Raw genomic sequence first — 22,543 nt, forward strand, 5'->3', positions numbered from 1 at the left:
TCTTTTCAAGTGCTGTTTTATTTAAAAATTATTGTGGCAAATTACTTGCTAAAATCTTCAAACTGAGACCTTTGATGATAAAAAATATGGTGCAAAGATTATTTGCTGTTCTCTATGTTTCTTCATAGTGACCTTTAGTGATCCTACAGAGCAGGTTGTTTTCTTGAGCAGAACACTTGCTTCTTGGGAGTATTAAGTGAGCTTCCACCATAATATTGTCTACTGTAGCTTTCTATCTTCATAGCATTTCTTTGAATAGCCTCTATTTCTGTAATAGCAAGACACAACAAGATCTAGAGAGCATCCTGTTTTCTAATAACATCTCTGAGTGTCTTTGGCATCTGTCTTCCCCAAGATGTCAAAAAACGCGGAAATGATTTTAGGCACTGCTCTGTGTTCCTCCTCAACTAATTACTGAGGGAAGACAGGAGTCACTAACAAGTTGCTGAGGAGAGGTGAAATTGGCTTGCTAGTTGTGTAAGGTATTTGAACGTTTGACTCAAGTACTTGCAATTGGCTAAAGAGTGGCCTGCATTGATCCACGTTATGTGTAAATTATAATGTGTTCACTCAATTTTAATGTGTTTGAGTATTAGTGCTTCTCAAGTTGCAGAAATATTACTGTGAGTATAAAAGGCACAGTTTTATTTAAATGTAATTGATAAACTTAAATATTTAAGCCTAAACAGCCTTTGTGGCAGGCAAACTAACACACATGTGAGACAGATTCACCTTAATGCTGCCCAAATTAATATTTTAGAGCCGTGTAGCAGTAATCAGAAAACATACATTTTTATTCTTTTATCACAAGATTTCTGTTGCTGAATAGATGTTTTAGTGGTAACTTTAAAAAGTGTGTTATGCACTGTCAGGTCTAAAGTAAAGCCTCTTTTTCCATAGGTTGCCAGGTAAGATTCTGACTGGGTCAGTGGATGTTTCCATCTAGCAGCTATTTTTCAGGGTGGGGTTGTGTGTGTATGTTCGTGGGTTTTGTTCTTGTTTGTTTGTTTTGTATCATTTTTGACTGTAATTTCAGAAGGCTTTCTATTTTCTGTTTCCTTGTTCATACAATCTTCATATGCGATCTCAAAACAACAAAAAAAAATTTCATCAAAGTAAGAGCAGCAGGATTTTAAATCATGCCACACAGCTAAAAAAGGTTTTTTGTATCAGAGGGAAGAAATTAAATTCAATTGAAAGTACTTTCATCTTATCATATAAAAATATTCTATGTTAAAAAGCCCAGTGGTGTACAATTACAGGTCTTTATTGTCTTTGTTATAATATAATTATGACAGTCAAGTAATTTGAGTTGATTAATGGGTCTAGATTTCAATCCATCAACAAGTTTATGGAATTCCAGAATTTGGAGCCAGGCTGATCACGTCCCAGGTTTTTTTTTTTTTTTAAATAGCCTTCTTTTGTGGGTTAGCCATACGTTTTGTATTGTAGGTTATTTTAAGCAGTGTATTTAGAACTCAAATATTTATGAAGTGTTTTTCTGTCTTTAAACGTTTCAGTTTCTAATAATTAAAACATTGGCACAGAGGAATGAAGAATAAGTTGTCAGTCTATTATATATACATTTAATGTTACATGATTTAAGTGTATTAAGGCTAGAGTATTTTGATAGTTAAGTGTTCAGATGCATTAATAGTACTGCAGTTGTGGACTAGTTTATTTGCATATACAGTTTGCCATTATACATGCATTTTCCTAGCTACTTTTGTGCGCACATCTTCCCTTTGTGTGTGGCACTGTAGTTGAGTGTCAAACTTAGGTAAATGGGTTTATATTTTTGTTAAAATCATCCTTAGGAAGACTAGCATTCCAATTGCCTAATTTGCTTAAACTCCCCATGTGTCATGCCTCAGTGTTGTGTTGTCATGAGTGGCATTGATTTTTCTTAGTCTTAAGCAGAATTTACCAATGCCCAAAACATATTTACTTATTTCTGTAGCTTGTCGCATCCCAAGGTCCCTGTCTATAACCTGATGTTTTTCTTTTTCAGTTGTTTATAGAACTAGTTTTATTATTTTTAAAAAAATCTTAACTTGAATCTTTTTTTTTTTTTATTATTATTACTTGAACCAGGGCTCACTGGAACGCTACTTTGGTGTCATCAAAGACACTCTAATCTCTTTATTCTAGGGGTTGTGGAAGAGGAAACCTTGGAAAGAAAAGCTTTGAACAACAAGGCGGTGATTTTTTGGGCTGCTAGTATTTGTCTAGGACTTCAGAAAAGGCTTGTCATCGCCTGATTTAGCTCTGTTTTAAGCATTTTATCTAAACTGGGGACAAACGTGAGACAATTTTCTATCTGGTGTTACAGACCTTTTCCAGTATGACTGGTAAATCCAATGCATCTCTGTGCCTGCTCATCTAGACTTAAGTTCTCTTAAGTTTTGGAGATTGTCTGCCACATTAAAAGGTCTCTTACGGATGAAATTTCTAGATATAAATCTAGATTATGCTAAGTAATATAACTGAGCTGGGGACTATGTAGATGCAAGAGATATTTCATAGGAAGGGGAGAGATAAAACAGTGTTACTGAAGTAAAATGTACTTGCACTAGTAATTAGATGTAATTTGTCTGATATCATTGCTTATTCTTCTACTGTTAATTTTTACTGCTTTACTTGATTGTATATCTTGCATATAACCTTTTTTCTCAGATTTACCAGATCAAGTTCTGAGGGTTTTCAAGGCAGACCAGCAAAGTCGCTACATCATGATCAGTAAGGACACAACAGCAAAAGAAGTGGTTATCCAGGCAATCAGGGAATTTGCTCTCACTGCCACCCCTGATGCATATTCGCTGTGTGAAGTCTCTGTCACGCCTGAGGGTGTAATCAAACAAAGGAGGCTTCCTGATCAGTTGTCGAAGCTTGCTGATAGGATACAGCTAAGTGGCAGGTGAGGCTAGAGACTGGACTAAAACTGACTATGCCAGGTCATTAATTAGGAATCCTGTTGAATAGGAGTATATTCAACTCATTTAACATTCTGTTTCTTTACAAGAAATTACTTTTAATGCAACCTCTAATTAATATTGTTGAACTTCATTTTATTCTGTCACTTCGACTAGATCATCACTGTAAATTTCACTAGTAGTTGAGTATCTTGTATAGAGTCTATTCTGGAATTTTGTTTTTACAGGTATTACCTGAAGAACAACATGGAAACAGAAACTCTTTGTTCAGATGAAGATGCTCAAGAGTTACTAAGGGAAAGCCAAATTTCCCTACTACAGCTCAGTACTGTTGAGGTGGCTACTCAGCTCTCCATGAGAAACTTTGAGCTATTCCGTAATATTGAACCTACGGAATACATAGATGACTTGTTTAAACTCAAATCAAAAACAGGTTGCACTAATCTAAAGAAGTTTGAAGAAGTGATAAATCAAGAAACGTTCTGGGTAGCTTCTGAGATTCTAAGAGAAACCAACCAGCTAAAAAGGATGAAGATCATTAAGCATTTCATTAAGATAGCACTGCACTGCAGAGAATGCAAGAACTTCAACTCGATGTTTGCTATCATCAGGTAGCTGGGACTTCTTAAAATTATTAAGGAGTAATATGTCAGTCTGTGAAATTGTATTAAACAGAATAAACTGATTACCTGAGCAGAGTATTAAACAAAGTAAACTGATTAACACTACTAATGTCAGCACTTGGCAACTCAGTAAGGAAGGTATTTTCCAGTAATCTGAACTTGACATTGAAATATTTGCCAAAATATTATTTGGAGTACTACTGTTTATGTACCTGCTGTTCATGATACTGTGGCTAGAGGCATTGGTGAACATGGCACTAGAGAAATTACTGCACTTACTTAAAAACAAAAGAAGCAGCGTTTTTATGAAGAAAAATAGCATTGTTGTAAATGAATAGCTTATAGTCCCAGAGGCAGCTCATCATTTCATAGAGACTACCTGGGAATCTTGAATTCATTGAGCTGTGGTATGTTGACTGTTGTTTTGAATTGGCAGTTTCTTAGATGCAGAGGGGGAAGAGAGATCCTAATGAGAATGTACACTTGTACACTACTGTGTAGCACATGCAACTAAAGAGTAATAAAAGCGGTGAAGACAGTGTTCTGGGTAGGGTTTATTAAATTTGCCACAGATGAAATATAGAACTGAGTTAGATTACAATGCCATACTAAGTGTCACAGATGAAGGTCTTTTAATAAGAGTAAAAACGTACCAAAAATCTGAAAGAGAAAACCTTTCTCATTTCTAGAATGATAAAGCAGGAAGCTGTAATGCATGTGTGTAAACATATTTTTTTAGGCATTCATACTTCCTGCCTCCCAGGTTATGCAGAACAAAACAAACCAAACAAAAACCCCCAAATATCCCCTATTATGAAAAAGCTAGGGAAAGTTGCATTTAAAAATGGCAATTTCATCACCTTCTCTGGCAAAAGCCCTAGTAAACAGATTGAATGTGTCACCCTCTTCTGAACATCACTGTTCTTGAGCACAAGATCTGATCAGAAGTGGCAGCAAACTCCAAGGATCCGTGTTAATATTCAGTCAGCATCTGAGACGTGAAAATCGAGAGATTTAGCTGAACTTTTTCAGCTGACCTCAATGACAAATAAAAGCAGCATGCTTGCTAGCAGGGACTTGAATGATGGAAAGATATATAGGTATCAATACTTTCAGTAGGTAGAAATGAATGCAAAACAGGGTAGTTTCTGTGCGTGTAAGATGCTCTCTTTGCCAACACCACTGATGACCTATGTTTTTGTACTGGCTATAGCTTCAGAATAGCCTCAAATATGTAGAGTCTGTTATAACAATTGAATCTAGAGACCAAAGTCAGATGGGTTATTGCAGCAGGGGAATGGGTCACTGTGCTGTCACCACCTAAACGTTATGGAGGTGGCAGATGGTTCTTCCTCCAGTGAGGGAATCTCGAAATAACCAGTGATCCTGAGATGCTCCTGGATTATGATATTATTATCCAGTTCAGACACTGTTCCAAATTAAGAGTGAATACCTGCTCTCCATAGGGTTTAATTTCTCCTCCACGTATTACTTAATCTGCTTATGGTTACATCATGCTGCTATTCTCAGTTTTTATGACTTTTATAAAAATTGTCCTGTAATAATGCACAAACGAAGTTTTTGCTTTTGTTATTTTATTGATGTTGTTCTACTACTCTATTCTGGCAATATGTTTTTTCTCCTGTAAAAAACTTAATACTTGTTCTTCTAGGGGCTTTTGCTTGTTTCTTTCTGTTGTTCTTGAATTTTTGCACCTGTTGTTTGTTTGTTTCAAGTGGCCTGAATTTGGCACCAGTTGCACGGCTCCGAACTACCTGGGAAAAACTTCCAAGCAAGTATGAGAAACTGTTTCAAGATCTGCAGGACTTGTTTGATCCATCCAGGAATATGGCAAAATATCGTAATGTCCTTAACAGCCAAAACCTACAGCCCCCTATTATTCCCCTGTTTCCTGTTATCAAAAAAGACCTTACATTCCTTCATGAAGGTAAAAGCAAAATTACTTCACCTTTTTTTTTTTTTTTTTTTTTTTAACCAGCTAAGGAAAATGAACATTGCTCCCAAATAACTGATGCTGGTAATATTTGTTGATTCTAGGAAATGATTCAAAAGTGGAGGGCTTGGTCAATTTTGAGAAGCTCAGAATGATTGCAAAAGAAATTCGCCATGTTGGTCGTATGGCATCTGTTAACATGGATCCTGCTTTAATGTTTCGAACCAGGTAAGTTTGTTGTGTTCAGCAGAGCCTCTCTCAGTTGAGAGAAGGCTAGGTAGCAGTGAGAGAGGCTTTTCAGATGAATGCCTGTGCACATATTTGGAGAAGAAAGGATTTCCCCCCTAACAGTGGGCCCTCAGTCATATTTGTTCAGTAAGAGTTTTCTGTGCAAAGAGAACTGATACATTTTTCAGTTTCAGAATCAATTTGTACCTCTTTTGTGTCCCTTCATTATACTGGAACAATATGCATTTCTTTTGTTTCTCTTTAGCAATTAACCCAAATTATACATTGTATATAATGAAGCCAGTTTTTAAAATGGAGAAATCATTAAATTTTGTGTTTATAAATATATATTAAAATATTTTAACTTGTTCCTTAGCTGCCAGATACCTCATTTCAAAAATAAGATTCCAACCCTTGGAGGGAAGGAGGAGGGGAGGGCCTGCTTTGAACACATATGTATTAGCCTGCTTGAAGTATTGATGTGTAGCAACCTTATTGTTTTCATTTAACAGAAGTGGGAATATATGCTAATTACTGTAAGGTAGCGTTTTTAGAAAACGTTGAGTGAATGGTCTTTTGGCTTCATGTTAGAGCCAGCTTAATGCACGCTCTTTTTCTTAGTTTGAACTAGAAGAGTTTGTAATACCTGACTGTGCCTGAGTTGAGGCTCTTTTTAAATGTTTGTGGGCTTCTAGAACTGCTTGTCCTGAGGTCTGGTCTTTTTCTTTCTGAGCTTGTGGTCTTTCTCTGTCTCTTCTTAAACCCATGCTTTACTCTTCCTGGCTCTCACTTGCAGGAAGAAGAAATGGAGGAGTTTGGGGTAAGTGGTTGGAGACAATGCACACAGAAATTCATTCTTCCCTTTCCATTTGCATTGTTTCCTACTTTCTGTCTTTAATTTTCTGGTGCTTTGACGCCTTTCTTTTTGTTAACCATCCCCCCTCCCCTCCTTTTTTTTAACTGACAATACATTTTAATGCAGGAGTGCTTTTGCTTTTGAGATTAAAATACAAAAGCTGTAAAATATTTATAGATGATTATAGATGGGGGTGGGAGCGGGTTCTCCTCCCCTCCCCATTTAAATTGCCAAAGAAAAGCGACTTTAAGTAAAAACTGCAAGGTTGAAGCAGCTAAAAATTGCTGTTAACTTTCTTCTGCCTAATAAGCAATTAGGAGAATCAAATACAAATATTAAAAGTTAAAGTGGCTGCTAAACTAACTTTATATTTTCACAATACAGTTCAGCCATCATTTTTACCCTTCACAATTCAGGAATAATGCATAGCTTTCACATAGATATACATACGTTGAAATGTGCATGGCATTTATTTCATCATTAACTTACTGGTCATTTTATTTAACAATTTCCTGTATTCAACCCAGGAACATAGAGGGAAGTTTTATTAAGTAAAGCTGAGCTGTACAATTTGTATATGGTCTGGTTTAAAAAAGTATGTGGAAGACACTTTGAAAGCTTTCTCAATATGTATTTAAATTTGAGCCTCAACTGTAGTCTGTTGTCAGCGTTGCCTTGCTGCATGAGCTTTTCCTAATGCTCTAGTCTTCTCAGTAGCTTGCTTATGTGAGAGAGCTAGCTCGAATGCTTTTCTAGATGCGTGAAGTGATATTGCTTAGTTGGAGCAGAATAGGTTAAATATTTATGTAATTAAAATAGTGCCTGTAACCAAGTAAAAAGATTTCCTGACTCTCATCCTTCTATCTGTTATAGCTGTTTGACTTACTGGAATGAGGCATGAAAGCTTTGACCATAGACTGACATTCATGCAATCTGTTGCATGTTTCAAGTTTATCAAGTGATACTGTGTTTGGACTAAGTCACACGTTTCCCCTCTTTCCCCGCTCCCACCCCCAAACACCTTCACTCCAGGTCTCTCAGCCAAGGCAGCACAAATGCAGCCGTGCTAGATGTTGCACAAACGGGGGGTCATAAAAAGCGGGTCCGTCGCAGCTCCTTCCTTAATGCTAAAAAGCTGTATGAAGATGCTCAGATGGCACGGAAAGTGAAGCAATATCTCTCAAACTTGGATCTGGAAATGGATGAAGAGAGCCTTCAGACACTGTCTTTGCAGTGTGAGCCAGCCACCAACACACGTGAGCATTGTCATTTGTTATGAACTGAGGAAACTATAAGTATACGCCTAGTTCTTGCCTTCAAGGAACAATGACTAGATGATGAGCTGGAAAATGTGTCTAATCATCTGCAAACTAAACATCTATGAATTTAAAGAGCACCATCTCAAAAATTAACAACATAGATTTGTACAGGAGATGAGCATTTTTGGGTGGTGTAATGCTGAAGTGTACAAGGGTTCCTTTGACTCGTCTGTATGAAGGGTGTGGAGGAGCCGAAAGTTCCTCTACAGTTCTGATGTTCTCTGTCTGGGTGTGAATAGGGTTGGTCATCCTACACATATTAGCCTTGAGAGGTGAACTGGATTTTTTTCCTGTCCAGGTATTTCAAGAGAGCTGATGGAGGGTTGTACCTGATTGCAGAGGAGGGGGGACCTTATGTTGAAAATAGCTTTCATTTTGATTTGAGAGAATGCTGTATCTCATGCCCTCCCCTTTCTTCGAGGTAGCAAAAATTAATCATTTTATTTCTATTGTAAATTAATTGTAGTCCTTATGGTAGCCCAGTATAACTTCTGGTCCCATTTCTGATAACTAAAACAATATTTATTTTATATGAGCTCTATTTTGAGAAAAAGAGCAAAGGCTCTTTGATAACTTGAATATTTCAAATGGAAAATTAAATCTCTCCCTCTTTTGCTCTTCTCTTATGTCTAAATGAATCCTGTTGTATTAACTGTTTCACTATTTGAGGACCCTTTAGTTATCAGTTGTAGGTCTTTGCGCTTCCCGGGTTAAAACTCCTACAATAATCATTCTAAGCTAGTAATCATTCTTTGTTTTCTCCCATTTTCTCCCATAGTACCAAAAAATCCGGGAGACAAACGATCTGGAAAATCTGAAACTTCGCCGGTGGCTCCTCGGGCAGGAATCCAGCAGAAAGTGCAGCAGCAGCAGCAGCAACAACATAAAGTAAACCAAGCATTGCAGGTCCCTGCGGTATCTCTTTATCCTTCTCGCAAGAAAGTGCCAGTCAAAGACCTCCCACCGTTTGGTGAGTGGAACAAAGAACTGTTTGGCTTAATACTCTGAGGTGTGATTGTTTGTGTCAGGAAAGCACTTTTAATCGACTAAAATTCAGACGTTTGTTTCAGGTAGTAGTATATAGCAGTTACAACAGCTCTTGCAATGTATGCATATAAGTCCTTTTCTCTAGAGATGGACAGAAATAAAACTAGGAAAGCATGCTGTCAATTTAATCAATATATTTATTTATCTTAGGCTGACAGCTGAAAGTAAGGTACTTTTTCCGACGATGTGCACTAGGACCTTTTGCAAAGGGATTAGTGACTAAAGTTTTTGTTTCGAGTGACCCATCTGAGATACCTCAGAGATTCTGGCATTTTTTCAAGAGTTAAACACTTAATGTGAAATTCAGGCCTGTGCCGATCAGCAATCCTGTTAAAACGTAGGCCTCAGGTTTCACTTTGAGAATTGTCCCTCTGACTTCTTCTCCCTAATGCTTTTTTTATTTTTATGCCAGTGTTGCTGTCTGCATGCGACTGTGATAGATACTGGGTAATAGTAATTTATTCTAATTTAATTTGGTTTCCAAATCTGTGTCCAAATTGTATGCATAATCAAATACATTATTAAATAATTTTTACGTATCACTTGATATACTGTAAAATTCTCAATAAGTATGAACAGGGTAACTGGCCATTGCCATTACATGATAGGAATTTCACAAGAGCTTAATTCTCATTTCACCTACTAGTTTCACTTATACACAGCTTAGACTTCTAGAGAGGAATTAGAAGTAGCAAAATGAACAAGAAACTGTTCGTCTAGCTCTTGTTGATTCTGCCACTAAATTTTAATCTTAATAGGACATTGCAGACTACATTTTTGCTCATGGGTAGGACAGTTTCTGAAAAACTGGCTAGATTTTTGATTGATTTTTTTTGATTGCAGTATTGTACTCCAACAGATCAAAGACAAATTCCATAGAATACTTGAAAATAACCTCTACCACAAAAAATTGCAAAACTGTCAAAAAAGCTCCATCTTCACTTTTAAGCAGAACTATCCTAGGATTTTGGTTTTGTGTCTGGGGGTTGGGGCAGACAAATATTCTGTCTCAGAAAAGCAGTTCTTTATGCCCTAGATCTTTGCATCACATATCATCTTTGGGATGTTGTTACTCTTCAGTTTCCCAAAATAGGCTGATGCAGAGACAGTTTTCAGAAGTGAAAGGAAGAAAGGCAGTTCCCGGACGACCTTGTTTTTTAAGCCTAGTCTTACCTGTTGTCTTTCCCAGCTTTCTTTGACCTTCTAGACTGCTCTGTGAGTGGAAAAAGAAATGGAAGAACAATTTTAGTTCTTACTATCTAAACCTTCAGTAGCCCAGTGAGATCTGAGGGTGTGTGTGTATTTTCACTGTTAGTCCAAATTCCCAGTAACCGTTACTGTACATATCCTTGACTATAGATCTGTACACACAGTATTCTGAAACAGCAATTCTAGATTATGCTTTCTGCTATAAAATATTTCTTTTAGGTGGCCAAAGTAAAAGACTGGCTTGACCAAAATGCAGAAATAAAGCACTATATTTTAAGTAGAAGTAGGTTTAAAACTTTCATTTCGTTTAAGCTAATGTTGGAAACTCACAAATGAGAAACATTTAAGTTTGGGGTTTTTTCCTTGGTATGGTGTCCCCTCTATAAATGCATTGTGAAATTCAAAGGTGCATTTATCTCGAACTTTACATCTGCCTACATTCTTTCTTACTTAAAGGCATTAACTCCCCACAAGCTTTAAAGAAAATTCTTTCATTATCTGAAGAAGGAAGTTTGGACCGTCACAAGAAACAATCTGAAGACACAATATCAAGTGCATCTTCACAGCTGTCTTCTCCTCCCACTTCACCACAGAGTTCTCCAAGGAAAGGTATTAGACTTGTGCAACATTTCTAATCCTGTTTCCCAAAGTCTATGAGTTTCAGGAATTTCTGGGAGAGGATTTGGAGGTTCAGGATGAAATTCCGCTGCTCTTACGCACGGTCAGCAAGAGAGCAGGAAGTGTAACGCGTTAGTGGAAGACCTGAAAGCCCTCCTGTTAACTAAAGGCAGGAAGATGGCCTGAAACGATTAGACCGCTCTCATTGCTGCTGCCTCAGAGAAAATATTCCCATCATAAGTGTCTTCTGCCAGTGGCAGCCTGTGCAGATTGAAATTTAACATCTCGGTACAGCACAGAGCACATTAACCTATTAGAGGAATTATCTACTGTCATCCATCTGGGTGAGATGTGATCTATGTACGTGAGGCAGAGTTACCGTGTTCAGGATTCAAATTACTAATAACTATGCTGCTAGGAGAGTATTCTTTATTCAAACAATGTATATGGATATTTGAGAAATGGTATTGCACAGTGGAGTTTTCTTGACTGAGTTCATTTTAAATGACTTCATAGTTATTTTTTTTAAGAGTGAATGTAGGACGTTGAAAAAGGTATTAATTTTTTACCTGCCTGCTTTTTCATTGTACTTGTTCTGGTTATGAATTGAGGAAAAAAGAAAATGCAAGCATTTGCTTGCAGTTTAAACAAAAAAGTCACTTTGAATGTGTGATAGCATAGTTGGACTGCAGATAACCTCTAAGTTATTCTCTTTCAGAATACCGTAAAGTCATAATCATAAAGTCAAGTTTAATAGCTGCAGAATATTACATTATGTTAAAATATGTGTATTGGAATTGAGCCCCAGCGTTCAGAACTCTGAAAGAGGTTAGAGTGTTGGAGGCTATAACTGTGGGGAAGAACTGTTGCTAAATTGCACAGGGATGGTAAAGAACTAAAACTTATGTGGTATCACTTTCTTATCAAGTGAATAGTAAACCCTTTTCTTACCCTCGCAAGTGACAGTGCCAGTCAGCTGAGACTAATGGACCTAACCAGTTCCTTCTCTTGTCTCGGAAGGGAGAACAGTAACAAGAATAACAATTCACCATGGACCTGTGGCATAGGTGGGATTTATGGAACCAAAAGAGGGGAAAAAAAATTAGTCCAATTGGATAAGCAGAGATTGGAAAAGGGGAAAGATGAGTATTGCAAGAAAGTACAAATGCATGTCCAAAATCTCTATTGAAGTGGTCTTTACTAAGGTCAGATGGAGGAGGATATTATGCAGAGAGGATTTAAATTATCAACTTGAGTCCTTGTAAGATCGCAGCATAATTATTCCTAAATACTTTATTAGAAAAGAGTGAATTTATATACACTGGCTAACAGTGGGAAGAGTACTGTATATTTGAAAGGAGTAAATCATAAACATGGTTCTAAATTTAAAAAAAGAAGAAATCCTGAGATTGATGGCAACATGAAGCCAATGGTATATTCTTTTTTTTTTTCAGTCAGATCTGGCAGCATTAATCCCATATTCTCAGGAAGACTGAATTGGGATTAATCAGTTGAAGGCTTAAGTATAGACAGAAAGCCAAAAATGAAAACTGCAGTTACATGTAACGTATTTTTAATGGACTTTGACTTAGCTGATGAGAGCATTCAGTACAGCTTTTTAATGCTTTAAAAAAAAAAAACCACTAAATTTGCCTGTGTGGCTTTTCATGGTTTGCAGATTTTATCTGTCTGGCAGTGCCTATGCTAACTCCAAATTACTGTATAATTCTGATAATACACGCTGCTTAGGAATATAGTTAGGTAGCGAAGTACCACAAAGAAAACTTTAAAACCTTGAATATTTTTTTCTATTGTCATTGAAAACGCTTCAAGCCCTCTCTCAGCCAAGATAAGTAATAAGCAGTCAGCCAGCTCAGACATCTGTGCTTCATGTTGTATCTGCTGTTCATCTCTGAAGTGTAGCTTTGAACAGAAAAACTGTGCAAGAGGGTCTCTTGGATTACTTGAAGCATTAATCTTATCCAGTGCATTTCTTTGTTCCTGTCCTAGTGACAGTGTTTACGTACAGGCTGCTTTTTCATGTGAAGTTAGATTTCATATTGCAAGGATATAAATATGATGCATTTGCTAATAATTTGGGAGGAGAGAAGATGATGAGCAGGTGGATTCTAACCAAGTATGTCATGTTGCCACATTCTGAAATCTCTTATTGAGAAATAGAACATACAATTTAATAAAGTTCTGTTGCGTATCTCATCTTTTAGGTGCTGCTTCTTCCGTGAATAAAACATAATCATAATTTTGATGTAATACTGTAGCAGTGAGCCTGCCTAACAATAGTTTACCAGGCTTCTCAGGCTGTTTGAGTAACGTGATGTTATTCCTTACGCAGGCTATACTTTGGCTCCTAGTGGCACAGTGGATAACTTTTCAGATTCTGGTCACAGTGAGATTTCTTCTAGATCTAGTATTGTCAGCAATTCCTCTTTTGACTCCATGCCAGTCTCTCTGCATGATGAAAGGAGACAAAGGCACTCTGTCAGCATCGTGGAGACAAATCTTGGTGTGGGAAGGATTGACAGAAGAATCATGATTGAACCAGATCAATATAGCTTAGGGTAGGAATTTTATTTATATTTACTTTATATTATGCTTTCTCATAGTGTGCATGTCATATGTGTATTTGTTTATATAACCTTTTCTGTATCTTTCACAAATATTTTATCTTCCCCCTTAAAAAAAATGCTGTTTGAATGCTGCGTCTTATGATAATACTCTGTTTTCTGACAAGAAAGTGTTATGTGCTCTCCAATGTGTCTTTAGTTCTACAGCAATGGCAATAAGCATTCGCTTACTGCTTTTTATTTTCTGAGTATTCAGTAGTGCTGTAGATTATCCTCTGCGTGGCAGACTAGCATTCTAGCCTGTTTTGTAGATGGAATTAACTGAATTGCGCAAATAAATTATCATCGAACTATTCAGTGATCAAGGTGAGAACAGAAGTGTTGGTTTCCCAGAAAAGTTGTAGATTTATCTGACTCAGCGTTTCACCCCACCTATCTCTCCTAGTCAACAAAGTTTAAGTAATTGGAAGCTAAAATTCACGTTAGGCTGCTGGTTTTCTGGGTGATTTTCTAGGTAATTAAGTTTTGTAATGGTGAGGAAGCTAGTGCTATGAGGAGTTCTCCAAATCTGTAGCAGTGAGCCTTGATCTGAAAATAATTGGAGCTCTGGCTCTCATTCAGTCTCCACTTACTTTTTTGAGACATTGTTTGGAAACTTCAGTTCCCTAGATAGTTTCAGGCTTTTAATCCTGAGGGGCCTGTGGATGGTAGGCCTGTTCCAAAACTGGTGTGCTTCAGCTTTGGGAATTCCAGGCTTTGCAAACTCTTTAGTCGGATGTCTTAAATGTTTGGAAGACCCAGAGTTCCCATGTGCATAGCAAATTACCCTGGAAATCCTGGGAGCCCTGGTAACTGCTAAATAAAACTGACACTTTGTCAGTTTTTGCTGTTGCTGTGTAACTGGTAGTGTCAGGCTCACGCAGGAGCTGAAAGGGTACGTATTTTTAGGAAACAGTGTGTGTGTTTCTAAAAGTAATAGTCTGATAAACTTCCATTTGCAAGAAATACTGAAAAGTTAGTTTCAGAGTTCCCTAAACAGAAGGGATCCAAAAAGCAGAAACCTAGACTGCTATTTCTGAATTTCAGCTGCCTCCTGTTAAAACTCAGTTGCTAATTTTTGATCCTTTGCTTTGCCTGTGTCTGGAAAAGCACTAGAAAACCTACTTACCTGTCAGTCTGGCCACTCTTAAGCTATTTATCTCAATACTATTTGACTGTCTGAAAGGGCAGCTTCAAAGCTACGATCTTACCTTTTGAATTAAATCCCAAGAAGTGTTAAGTTTTATCAGAATGTCTATCCAGTAATTACTACTTTTTTTTTTTGGTTTTGTTATGGATAAGCTTGAGAAGAAAGTGTTGTATACTCAAAATTGAATTAATCATTAACGCCAATAATAGAAATCGCATCAAAACCTTCAATATGCTTGCTTTTCCCTTGATTGTCTCATTCTTCATGTTTTCTAAATGATCTCTGCATCCAATGCTAGATTTTTCTTATTTTTTTTCCCCTTCTTCAATGTCCATCTAGCTCATTTGCACCCCTGCCAGAGAACAGAGGCCTGTATGCTGGAGCAACTGTGCTTTCTTCCCCGAGTACAGAAGAACTATCACAGGATCAAGGGGACAGAGCTTCACTTGATGCTGCTGACAGTGGCCGTGGTAGCTGGACTTCTTGTTCGAGTGGTTCTCATGACAACATACAAACAATACAGCACCAGAGAAGCTGGGAGACTCTACCTTTTGGACATGCTCATTTCGATAGTTCAGGCGATGGGGCAGGACTGTGGGCCTCAGGCAGTCACATGGACCAACTGATGTTCCCCGATCATGGCACAAAGTATGGCAGGCAAAGTCAAGGTAGGGAGGGCCTTGATCAAGCACAGTCCAGAGCAAGCTGGGCATCCTCAACAGGCTACTGGGGAGAGGACTCGGAAGGTGATACAGGTACCATAAAGCGGAGGGGTGGGAAGGATGTTTCGATTGAAGCTGAAACCAGTAGTATAACATCTGTAACCACAGAGGAGTCAAAACCAGCTCCCATGCCCGCTCATATAGCAGTATCATCAAGTAGTACAAAGGGGCTTATTGGTAAGTTAAATTTTGTTTACTGTAAAGTATTTCAATTTATTTGCCTATAGTTCTTAGTTTTATTCTGAAAGTATTTTTCTTTTGTCTAATTTTATTTTTAAAGCAAAAAAAGGCATTTTGTAGTCTCTCACAATTAAAGGGCAAAATTTGGGTATTTAGTGCTAGGGGGAAATACCCCTTGCTGATGCTCGGTTCTATGTTCACTCCTTTATATTTCAAGAGAGCTTGCCTTACATCAAAAAAAAAATAGCTCAACTGCTGGACAGTTTTTTGAGAGGTTGATATATTTAGGTTTCTATTTTGAAATGTGAATTACTCTTCACAGTAAGGCTCCATATTCTCTTTTTAGCTATCTTAATAAATGTGGCCTGATTTTTCAGAAGTGTTTTACTTTGTACATCTGTATGACTTGTCTGGCAATTGTGAATGTTCCTTACTTCTGAAAATGGGGTCACTTGGTGCTTACATACAGATTTAGCTGTTTGTCTTTGGACAGCTAAAACTGAAATTAGAGCTGAAGTACGTTTATAGTCATTTAACGAAAGATGAAATAATATATAAATTAACATGGAGGTGGCTCTGGCAGCGCTTAACTTTTTTCTCATATTGTGTCTTCTATGCTTCCCAGATGTCCTTGGGCCATCTGAGACCTCAGCATTTTGCCTCTGTTTCATTTGTTTCATCCTCCTTTTCTTTGAAGCCTTTCTTCAGGTTTATATGTAGAACTGCCTGAAATTCATTCTGTATTGACACAGCTGAAAAAGTCTGCCAAATTGAGGTCATGCTGAGACTACTGTGATAAACTGCTTTTCCATTTTCTACCCAAGTATATTGCTTAGTAATGGCCCATTGCCTCAAAGCTTGGGTGCAGATCTGAATCTTTGAACTATGAAGAGGAAGAAGCTGTTCAGTTCAGGATCTCAGGTTCTGATTCATGCCAGTCTCTAATTTTACTCTCTGATACACTTGATTTCCACCAGAATGTGGAGCAAGTGTGCTTCCAAACTTGCCTCTCAGGGCAGTACTTGCCATTAATTTTTGGAGACTTCAGAGAATATGAGAGATCTGAAACTTCCAGCTGTGTAGTTCCATGTACTTCGGTATATTAACTAACTATGCTTAATAATGTAACTCTGCATATAACTGTCCATCGGAAGCCACTGTTTTTACATGGCTTTTTGGCACTGAATGTGCATGACTGTTAAGATGAATGTATGTTGACCTTTTGAGAATCTTTCTACAGAATTTTTTCTGCACCAAAATTACTTTTCAAAAATTTTTGAATGAAACTCCGATTTATTTGTGCTGCTTTGCCCACATAAAAGAATTTTTCCAAGAAAAAGACTTTGATTCCATTGGAGACTATTTGGTTTTGCTAAGACCTAGGCATCATTTTTAGTCTATAAAAACCCACCGACCAAGTAGTTCTAGACCATTTTAAGCTTGTACTGAGCTTTCAGTCGATTTCGTGCTGTATCATGCTGACTGATAGTATCCTCACCACTTGTGCAAGAATATATATATAGTATGATGAGCAGGGGAAAGTACATTGCCTTTGTCAGGAATTTTTCCTGCGGTTTGTGTCTTGGTGCTGTAAGTTAAATGGTCATGCGTTAAAGGGCTGAAGAAGGCTTCAGTTTCAAAGTCCAAATTAACAACTTTGCCTGTTTCCAAAATACAGATCCATAAAACCCAAGCTTATCTGCTGTGTCCCTGCAGATGCTTAAAATTCTTAATTTCTAGGTTTTCTCCCATCAGGTTCTCTGTAAGAGAGAATTTCTGAGTATGCCTAGAATGAAATCTTCATCAGATGCAGTTAAGCCATAACAAGATCCACAAACTAGATGGTGGTCTTTCCATTTCCTATATAGGATCTTATTCAGTCATTTTTCTTAAGAGCATACTTTCCACATTTAATTTTACAGAGAATATAACCATATGTAGAGCAGGCAATGATGCATACAGAAAGCATGAGGCTAAAGTCCACTCCTCTTTAGTACATTTTGGAATTGTAGCTTATATCTTACTAAGTTGTAAGTTTTGTAGACAGGTATCAGTTGCTGGTTTTTTGCAAGATGTTAATGACAGGAGGTGGGCTTTTATGCACAAAGCCCATCTTCAGAGTTAAAATAGTCATGCATTTGGAGAGATGCCAATATTTCTGATGGTTGCCATTTCCGGGTACTCTTGAATCTTACCCCACGCTGGTTTCTTTCTGGGTAGTGAATGTTTTATTCTGGACAAGCGATGGAACAGCTTTAGCTGCTAAGTTTTGAACAGGTTCCCCTTCTTGTTTGGTGAATTTTATTAGACTAATACTTCACTATTGAAAGAATAACTATATACTGTGTGTGTTGTATATTCTACACTTTCTTGCATGAAAGATCTTACATGCCATTGTACTGCCCTTATATGTTTGTTTTTTTCAAGACCTCATTATCTACTGTTTGATATATAACTCTTATCCTTCCTAAAATTTTCTCTTCCTGTGGTCTTGAGTTGCTTGATATTTGATGTTCACTATTTATTTTTCTTTGATCTTTTTTCCTCTTACTATCTTTTATAATAATCTATTGATTTTCCTGCAGCACGAAAAGAAGGTCGATATCGGGAACCACCTCCAACTCCTCCTGGTTATGTAGGAATACCTATTGCTGAGTTTGCGGAAGGTGTTTGTCATCCAGCCAGAAAGCCTCCAGATTACAACGTAGCACTTCAGAGGTCTAGGATGGTGGCACGGACGTGTGAGACGCATGGGACATCAACTCCGCAGCAGCAGTCGCATGGCCATTCAACTAGTAGGCCTGTGAACAAACCTCAGTGGCATAAACCAAATGAGTCAGATCCACGTCTTGCTCACTATCAGTCTCAAGGGTTTTCCACAGAGGAAGATGGTAAATTTCTAATTGTTAGATTTTGAGAGTTCTGCATGCGGAAATGCTCAATTTTCAGAGACAAAAGGCATATTACATAAATGTGTTCTGTAGTAGCAATTCTTGCCATAATTTGAGCTCTCTTCCACCTTTCGAAGCTTTTTATTTGTTCGCTTTTTGGAAAAGGAGGAATTCAGTTCATCCAAAATATCACTTAAAATTTGGGACGTAGGTCCACCTGAATCTTGGACAGCCAAGCAAATGGCTTAGGCAGCTTCTCTGCCTAAGTTCACCAGATAAAACCTTGGTTGCCCTGAGAGTTTTCAGTGTACCTAATAGTTGGCACTAACCATGATTTTAATGGTCAAAAAAGTATCCTGGTCTATAGAGAGTGCCTTTTTGCCCCTTAGAGCACTATTTGTTGTTCAGATTTAGATGGCTAGTCACGTGTGCTCTATCTGAAGTTCTTATTTTGTGGACTCTGGGTCTTCCGCACCAACTGTTTCACGTTTTGAGCCACCTCACTTGCCTGTGTGGAGAAAGTATGTCGGTGTATGTACGCTCAGCTATAGTGATATAGAGACTATACTGTAGACGTAGCCTCTCTGTTTTCCTGTGGAGCGCAAGTACAACTGGATTGCATCTTCAGGGCTAGATGCTCAAAATTTGAGCGAGGCAGTGCCCAAATCACACATTTGAATCTTTAATGTTTTATTTTGCTTACTGGTGGAAAGGAACTTTTCCCCTCCTTCCCTAACTCCTTAGTTACTAAGGCTTTATGTGCAGGACGAACTCTGCACCTGAACATGATGAGAAAATGAGAGACTTCCGTAACAGGATTGCCCCAGACTTTAGGAAGTACCATGACAGTGTGAGAATATTCATGGTTTCTACTAGTGACTAGTTAAGCTGCAATCAGTTTTTATTCAAGTTTAATTTAAATAAATCATGAGAAAATAGTAACTTCCAGCAGACATGTTCAGGGAAGAATGTAAGAGAGCTTTATTCAGCTATTAGATAGCTAGGAAGAGCTATTGTGTTCCTCAGGCTATGAGAGCCTAGCTCAGCTATAGTGATTTTCTTACTTTGGGGATAAAATTTCAAAGAAATATTTTTCAGGAAACTGAAATGTAAAGACATTTAGGTTGTTTTAAATATATGCATAATACTGGCAAAGGAATGGAAAGCATATGAGCACAGTACAGGTTGTTTCATTCAGTAGCGGTCTTGTTCTATGAATTAAATTATATTTTCCCCTATCCTATTGTGTTTGCAGAAGATGAACAAGTCTCTGCTGTCTAAGACTTGGGGCTTTTCTGGATCCAGAGTGAGCCACCTTAAAGGAGAGCACAAGAAGACGTCCCTAGAATAGGAGCCTTGGAACTATAGTTAAAGGATGGTGGACCTATTTGCCTCCTTCCCTGCCTTAAAGCAGCATGGGGCTTCTTCCTCCGCCCCTCCCCCTTCTGTCCCCTCTCCCCTTGCATGTGAAATACTGTGAAGAAATCGCCCTGGCACTTTTCAAACTGTGTTGCTTGAAATGCACAGTGCAGCAATCTCCGAGCTACCACTGTCGCTGTCTGCCACATCACACAGTATCATTCCAAATTCCAAGATCATCACATCAGGATGATTAACTCTGGCTGCACTTCCCAATGCCTGGAAGGGTTTTTAAATCTTCCTTTTAGATTCTCATCACAATCCTAGCACTTAGTCTCATTGGGATAATGAGATAAGCTAGTTGTCAAATTACATTTGGCCTTTTACCTACAAAGAGAAAAATGTGTCGGAATCCCTCGAGGAGGCAGTGCTTGTTTGCTTGTTTACAATGCCTTTGTTACAGTTCTATGTGTTTGTGTTCTGAGATCAAATATTGCATCGGCGTAATAATTACAGTATTATTTCCTACCTTTCAGTAGGGTTGCCAGCCTGAGCTCCTGGAAACAATATTGACGTCACATGGCTGAGCAGGGCGGAAGGGAAGGCGGAGGTTATGGGATACAGCCTTTCCTTGACCATCTCGCTTCACTTTTAAAGTGCCCCACCCTGGACTCTTCAGAAGTTTGTAAATGTTAGGATTGACGGTATTGCCAGCCGGGTCTAGTGTAAACGCAGAGCTACCTGCTTGCAACTATCCAGTGAAGGAAAGGAGGACACTGTGTGCCTCATACCTGTGCCTTGTGGAACACAGGATGGCATACTCGAAACGAAGTGTCCCATTCTTAATGAGACAGACGGCAACCCCACCTTTAAGTTATATATTATTATTATTATTTTTTTTTTTTTACTCTAAAGTAGTTATTAAAAGAAAAATTAACTGGATAACATTGCAGTGAAGGCAAGTTGGGATGTCACAGCTAATGTCAGCTGTTAATACTGACCTGATAACCTCCATCTATTGACTTTGGCATTAGGGAATAAACAAGCCTTTAAATGATGACAAATAACAAGTTTAGATATGCCAGCCTTTGCAATGCAGAAATAGTCACAACTGTTAATGGCTTCATGGAACACTGCATGTGTAGAGAAGGCCAATGTGTAGCAACCACCTGCTCACAGCTGCTATTAACCCTGTAATGACTGAAATGACCCTCCCCTCTATTTTTGTGTTGTTTTTGCACAGACTCCGGAATAGTGAAGGCTGCCAATCCGAGTAGTACTCAAATGTGAGGAACTGCTGGTCTTGGATTTTTTTTTTTCTCCATTGAACTCAGCTGATCATATTGATCAGTAGATAAACGTAAATAGCTTCAACTTTTAAAGATCAAATTGCAGTGTTTTTTCACTGTATCAAACAAATGTCAGTGCTTTATTTAATTCTCCTGTAATCATAGCTTATGTCTATTTGCTTATATATCACATTGTCAATTATGCATTTGTAATTTTACATGTAATATGCATTATTTGCCAGTTTTATTCTCTAGGCTATGGACCTCATGTGCATATAGAAATACAAAATCCTAGCTCTATCACAAGTTGCACAAATGTTATATAAGCATTAAGTAATTGTAGACCATAGGACTGCTAATCTCAGTTCGCTCTGTGATGTCAAGTGCAGAATGTACAATTAACTGGTGATTTCCTCATACTTTTGATACTACTTGTACCTGTATGTCTTTTAGAAAGACATTGGTGGAGTCTGTATCCCTTTTGTATTTTTAATACAATAATTGTACATATTGGTTATATTTTTGTTGAAAATGGTAGAAATGTACTATGTTTATGCTTCTACATCCAGTTTGTATGAAGCTGGAAAATAAATAAATATAACATTAATGAAGTCCATATTGATTCTTATGCATTTTACATGTTCCACATACTTGAACAAATTTATGAAAAAATTTTACTTCTCTGTGTATTAATATTAAAGGGACATTGCCAAGTGATGTGGGCAAAAAATTGGTGTGGAGTTTTTTTTTAATCTACAGTTGTGCTACTGATAATTTTTGAAAAGTTGGTATGTGTACTGCTGAATGAGAACAGCCAATATATTGTGCCATCCCCAGCAAAAATACTTCAAATGCCAAAAAGGAGTTCCTGCAGGAATGATCGTAGGTATATGCAGTATGTAAACAATTTTGAAGGAAGGATCATGGTAATGTGATGATACGTACGGTATAGAAGGAATACATATTGTAAAATTCAAACAGGGAGAAGTATGGAAAGTGCTCTTTGAGCTTCTACTGAAGAAGGTATTTCAAGTAATAAAGAGCACCCAATAGCATCTCTAATAATAAAAGTTAATGTTAACCGAATGTCGAATCTGTAGATTTTTTTTTTCAGATGTTAGATTCTCTGTTTTCATTAGTATGCAGAAGATTGGGTTAAAATGTCACTGCTAAAGCCATTATCAGCTATATCCCATTTAGCTTTAAAATGTTTGACAGGCATTATTTCCAAACTTAAAATGAGTTCATTGGAAAGAAAAGCAACAAAATGGTCTGTATAGAGTTAACCCTTCATAGCATAACTCTAGAAATATCTCACACTTAAAATGTAATAGTAAGAAAATGTTAAAATCATTGCAAATATAGAACTCATATACATTCTCATGTCATCACTAGAATATGTACCACTTCAAGGAAAAAAGTTACAGATGGTTAGGTTTGTATGAGGTGTGGGAGTGGAACTAATGTCCATTAATCTGTGGCTAGTGTGTGCTGGGTACATCTCAAGCTAGAGAACTATTGTTAGTTATGACATTAATGTA

The 22,543-nt window shown here is 37.6% G+C and overlaps 1 protein-coding gene across 10 annotated transcripts in view; it reads left to right on the top strand.

Annotated features, from left to right (window-relative positions):
• RAPGEF2 (Rap guanine nucleotide exchange factor 2) overlaps positions 1–22,088 on the top strand; it is a 191,945-nt gene extending 169,857 nt beyond the window's left edge. For 8 of the 10 annotated variants that reach the window (XM_068942402.1, XM_068942406.1, XM_068942404.1 and 5 more), the window contains 12 exons: positions 2,677–2,917; positions 3,161–3,544; positions 5,293–5,504; positions 5,615–5,738; positions 6,535–6,558; positions 7,627–7,850; positions 8,692–8,883; positions 10,626–10,778; positions 13,141–13,366; positions 14,901–15,460; positions 18,049–18,354; positions 19,610–22,088. In XM_068942402.1, coding sequence (XP_068798503.1) covers positions 2,677–2,917; positions 3,161–3,544; positions 5,293–5,504; positions 5,615–5,738; positions 6,535–6,558; positions 7,627–7,850; positions 8,692–8,883; positions 10,626–10,778; positions 13,141–13,366; positions 14,901–15,460; positions 18,049–18,354; positions 19,610–19,635 — 2,672 coding nt within the window. In that variant the 3' untranslated portion in view covers positions 19,636–22,088. The remainder of the gene's footprint in view (positions 1–2,676; positions 2,918–3,160; positions 3,545–5,292; positions 5,505–5,614; positions 5,739–6,534; positions 6,559–7,626; positions 7,851–8,691; positions 8,884–10,625; positions 10,779–13,140; positions 13,367–14,900; positions 15,461–18,048; positions 18,355–19,609) is intronic. The other 2 variants (XM_068942403.1, XM_068942405.1) reach the window with 2 other exon arrangements.
• Positions 22,089–22,543: the final 455 nt, after the last annotated feature.

The sequence above is a fragment of the Struthio camelus genome, chromosome 4, assembly GCF_040807025.1.
Source record: "Struthio camelus isolate bStrCam1 chromosome 4, bStrCam1.hap1, whole genome shotgun sequence".
NCBI lineage: Eukaryota > Metazoa > Chordata > Aves > Struthioniformes > Struthionidae > Struthio > Struthio camelus.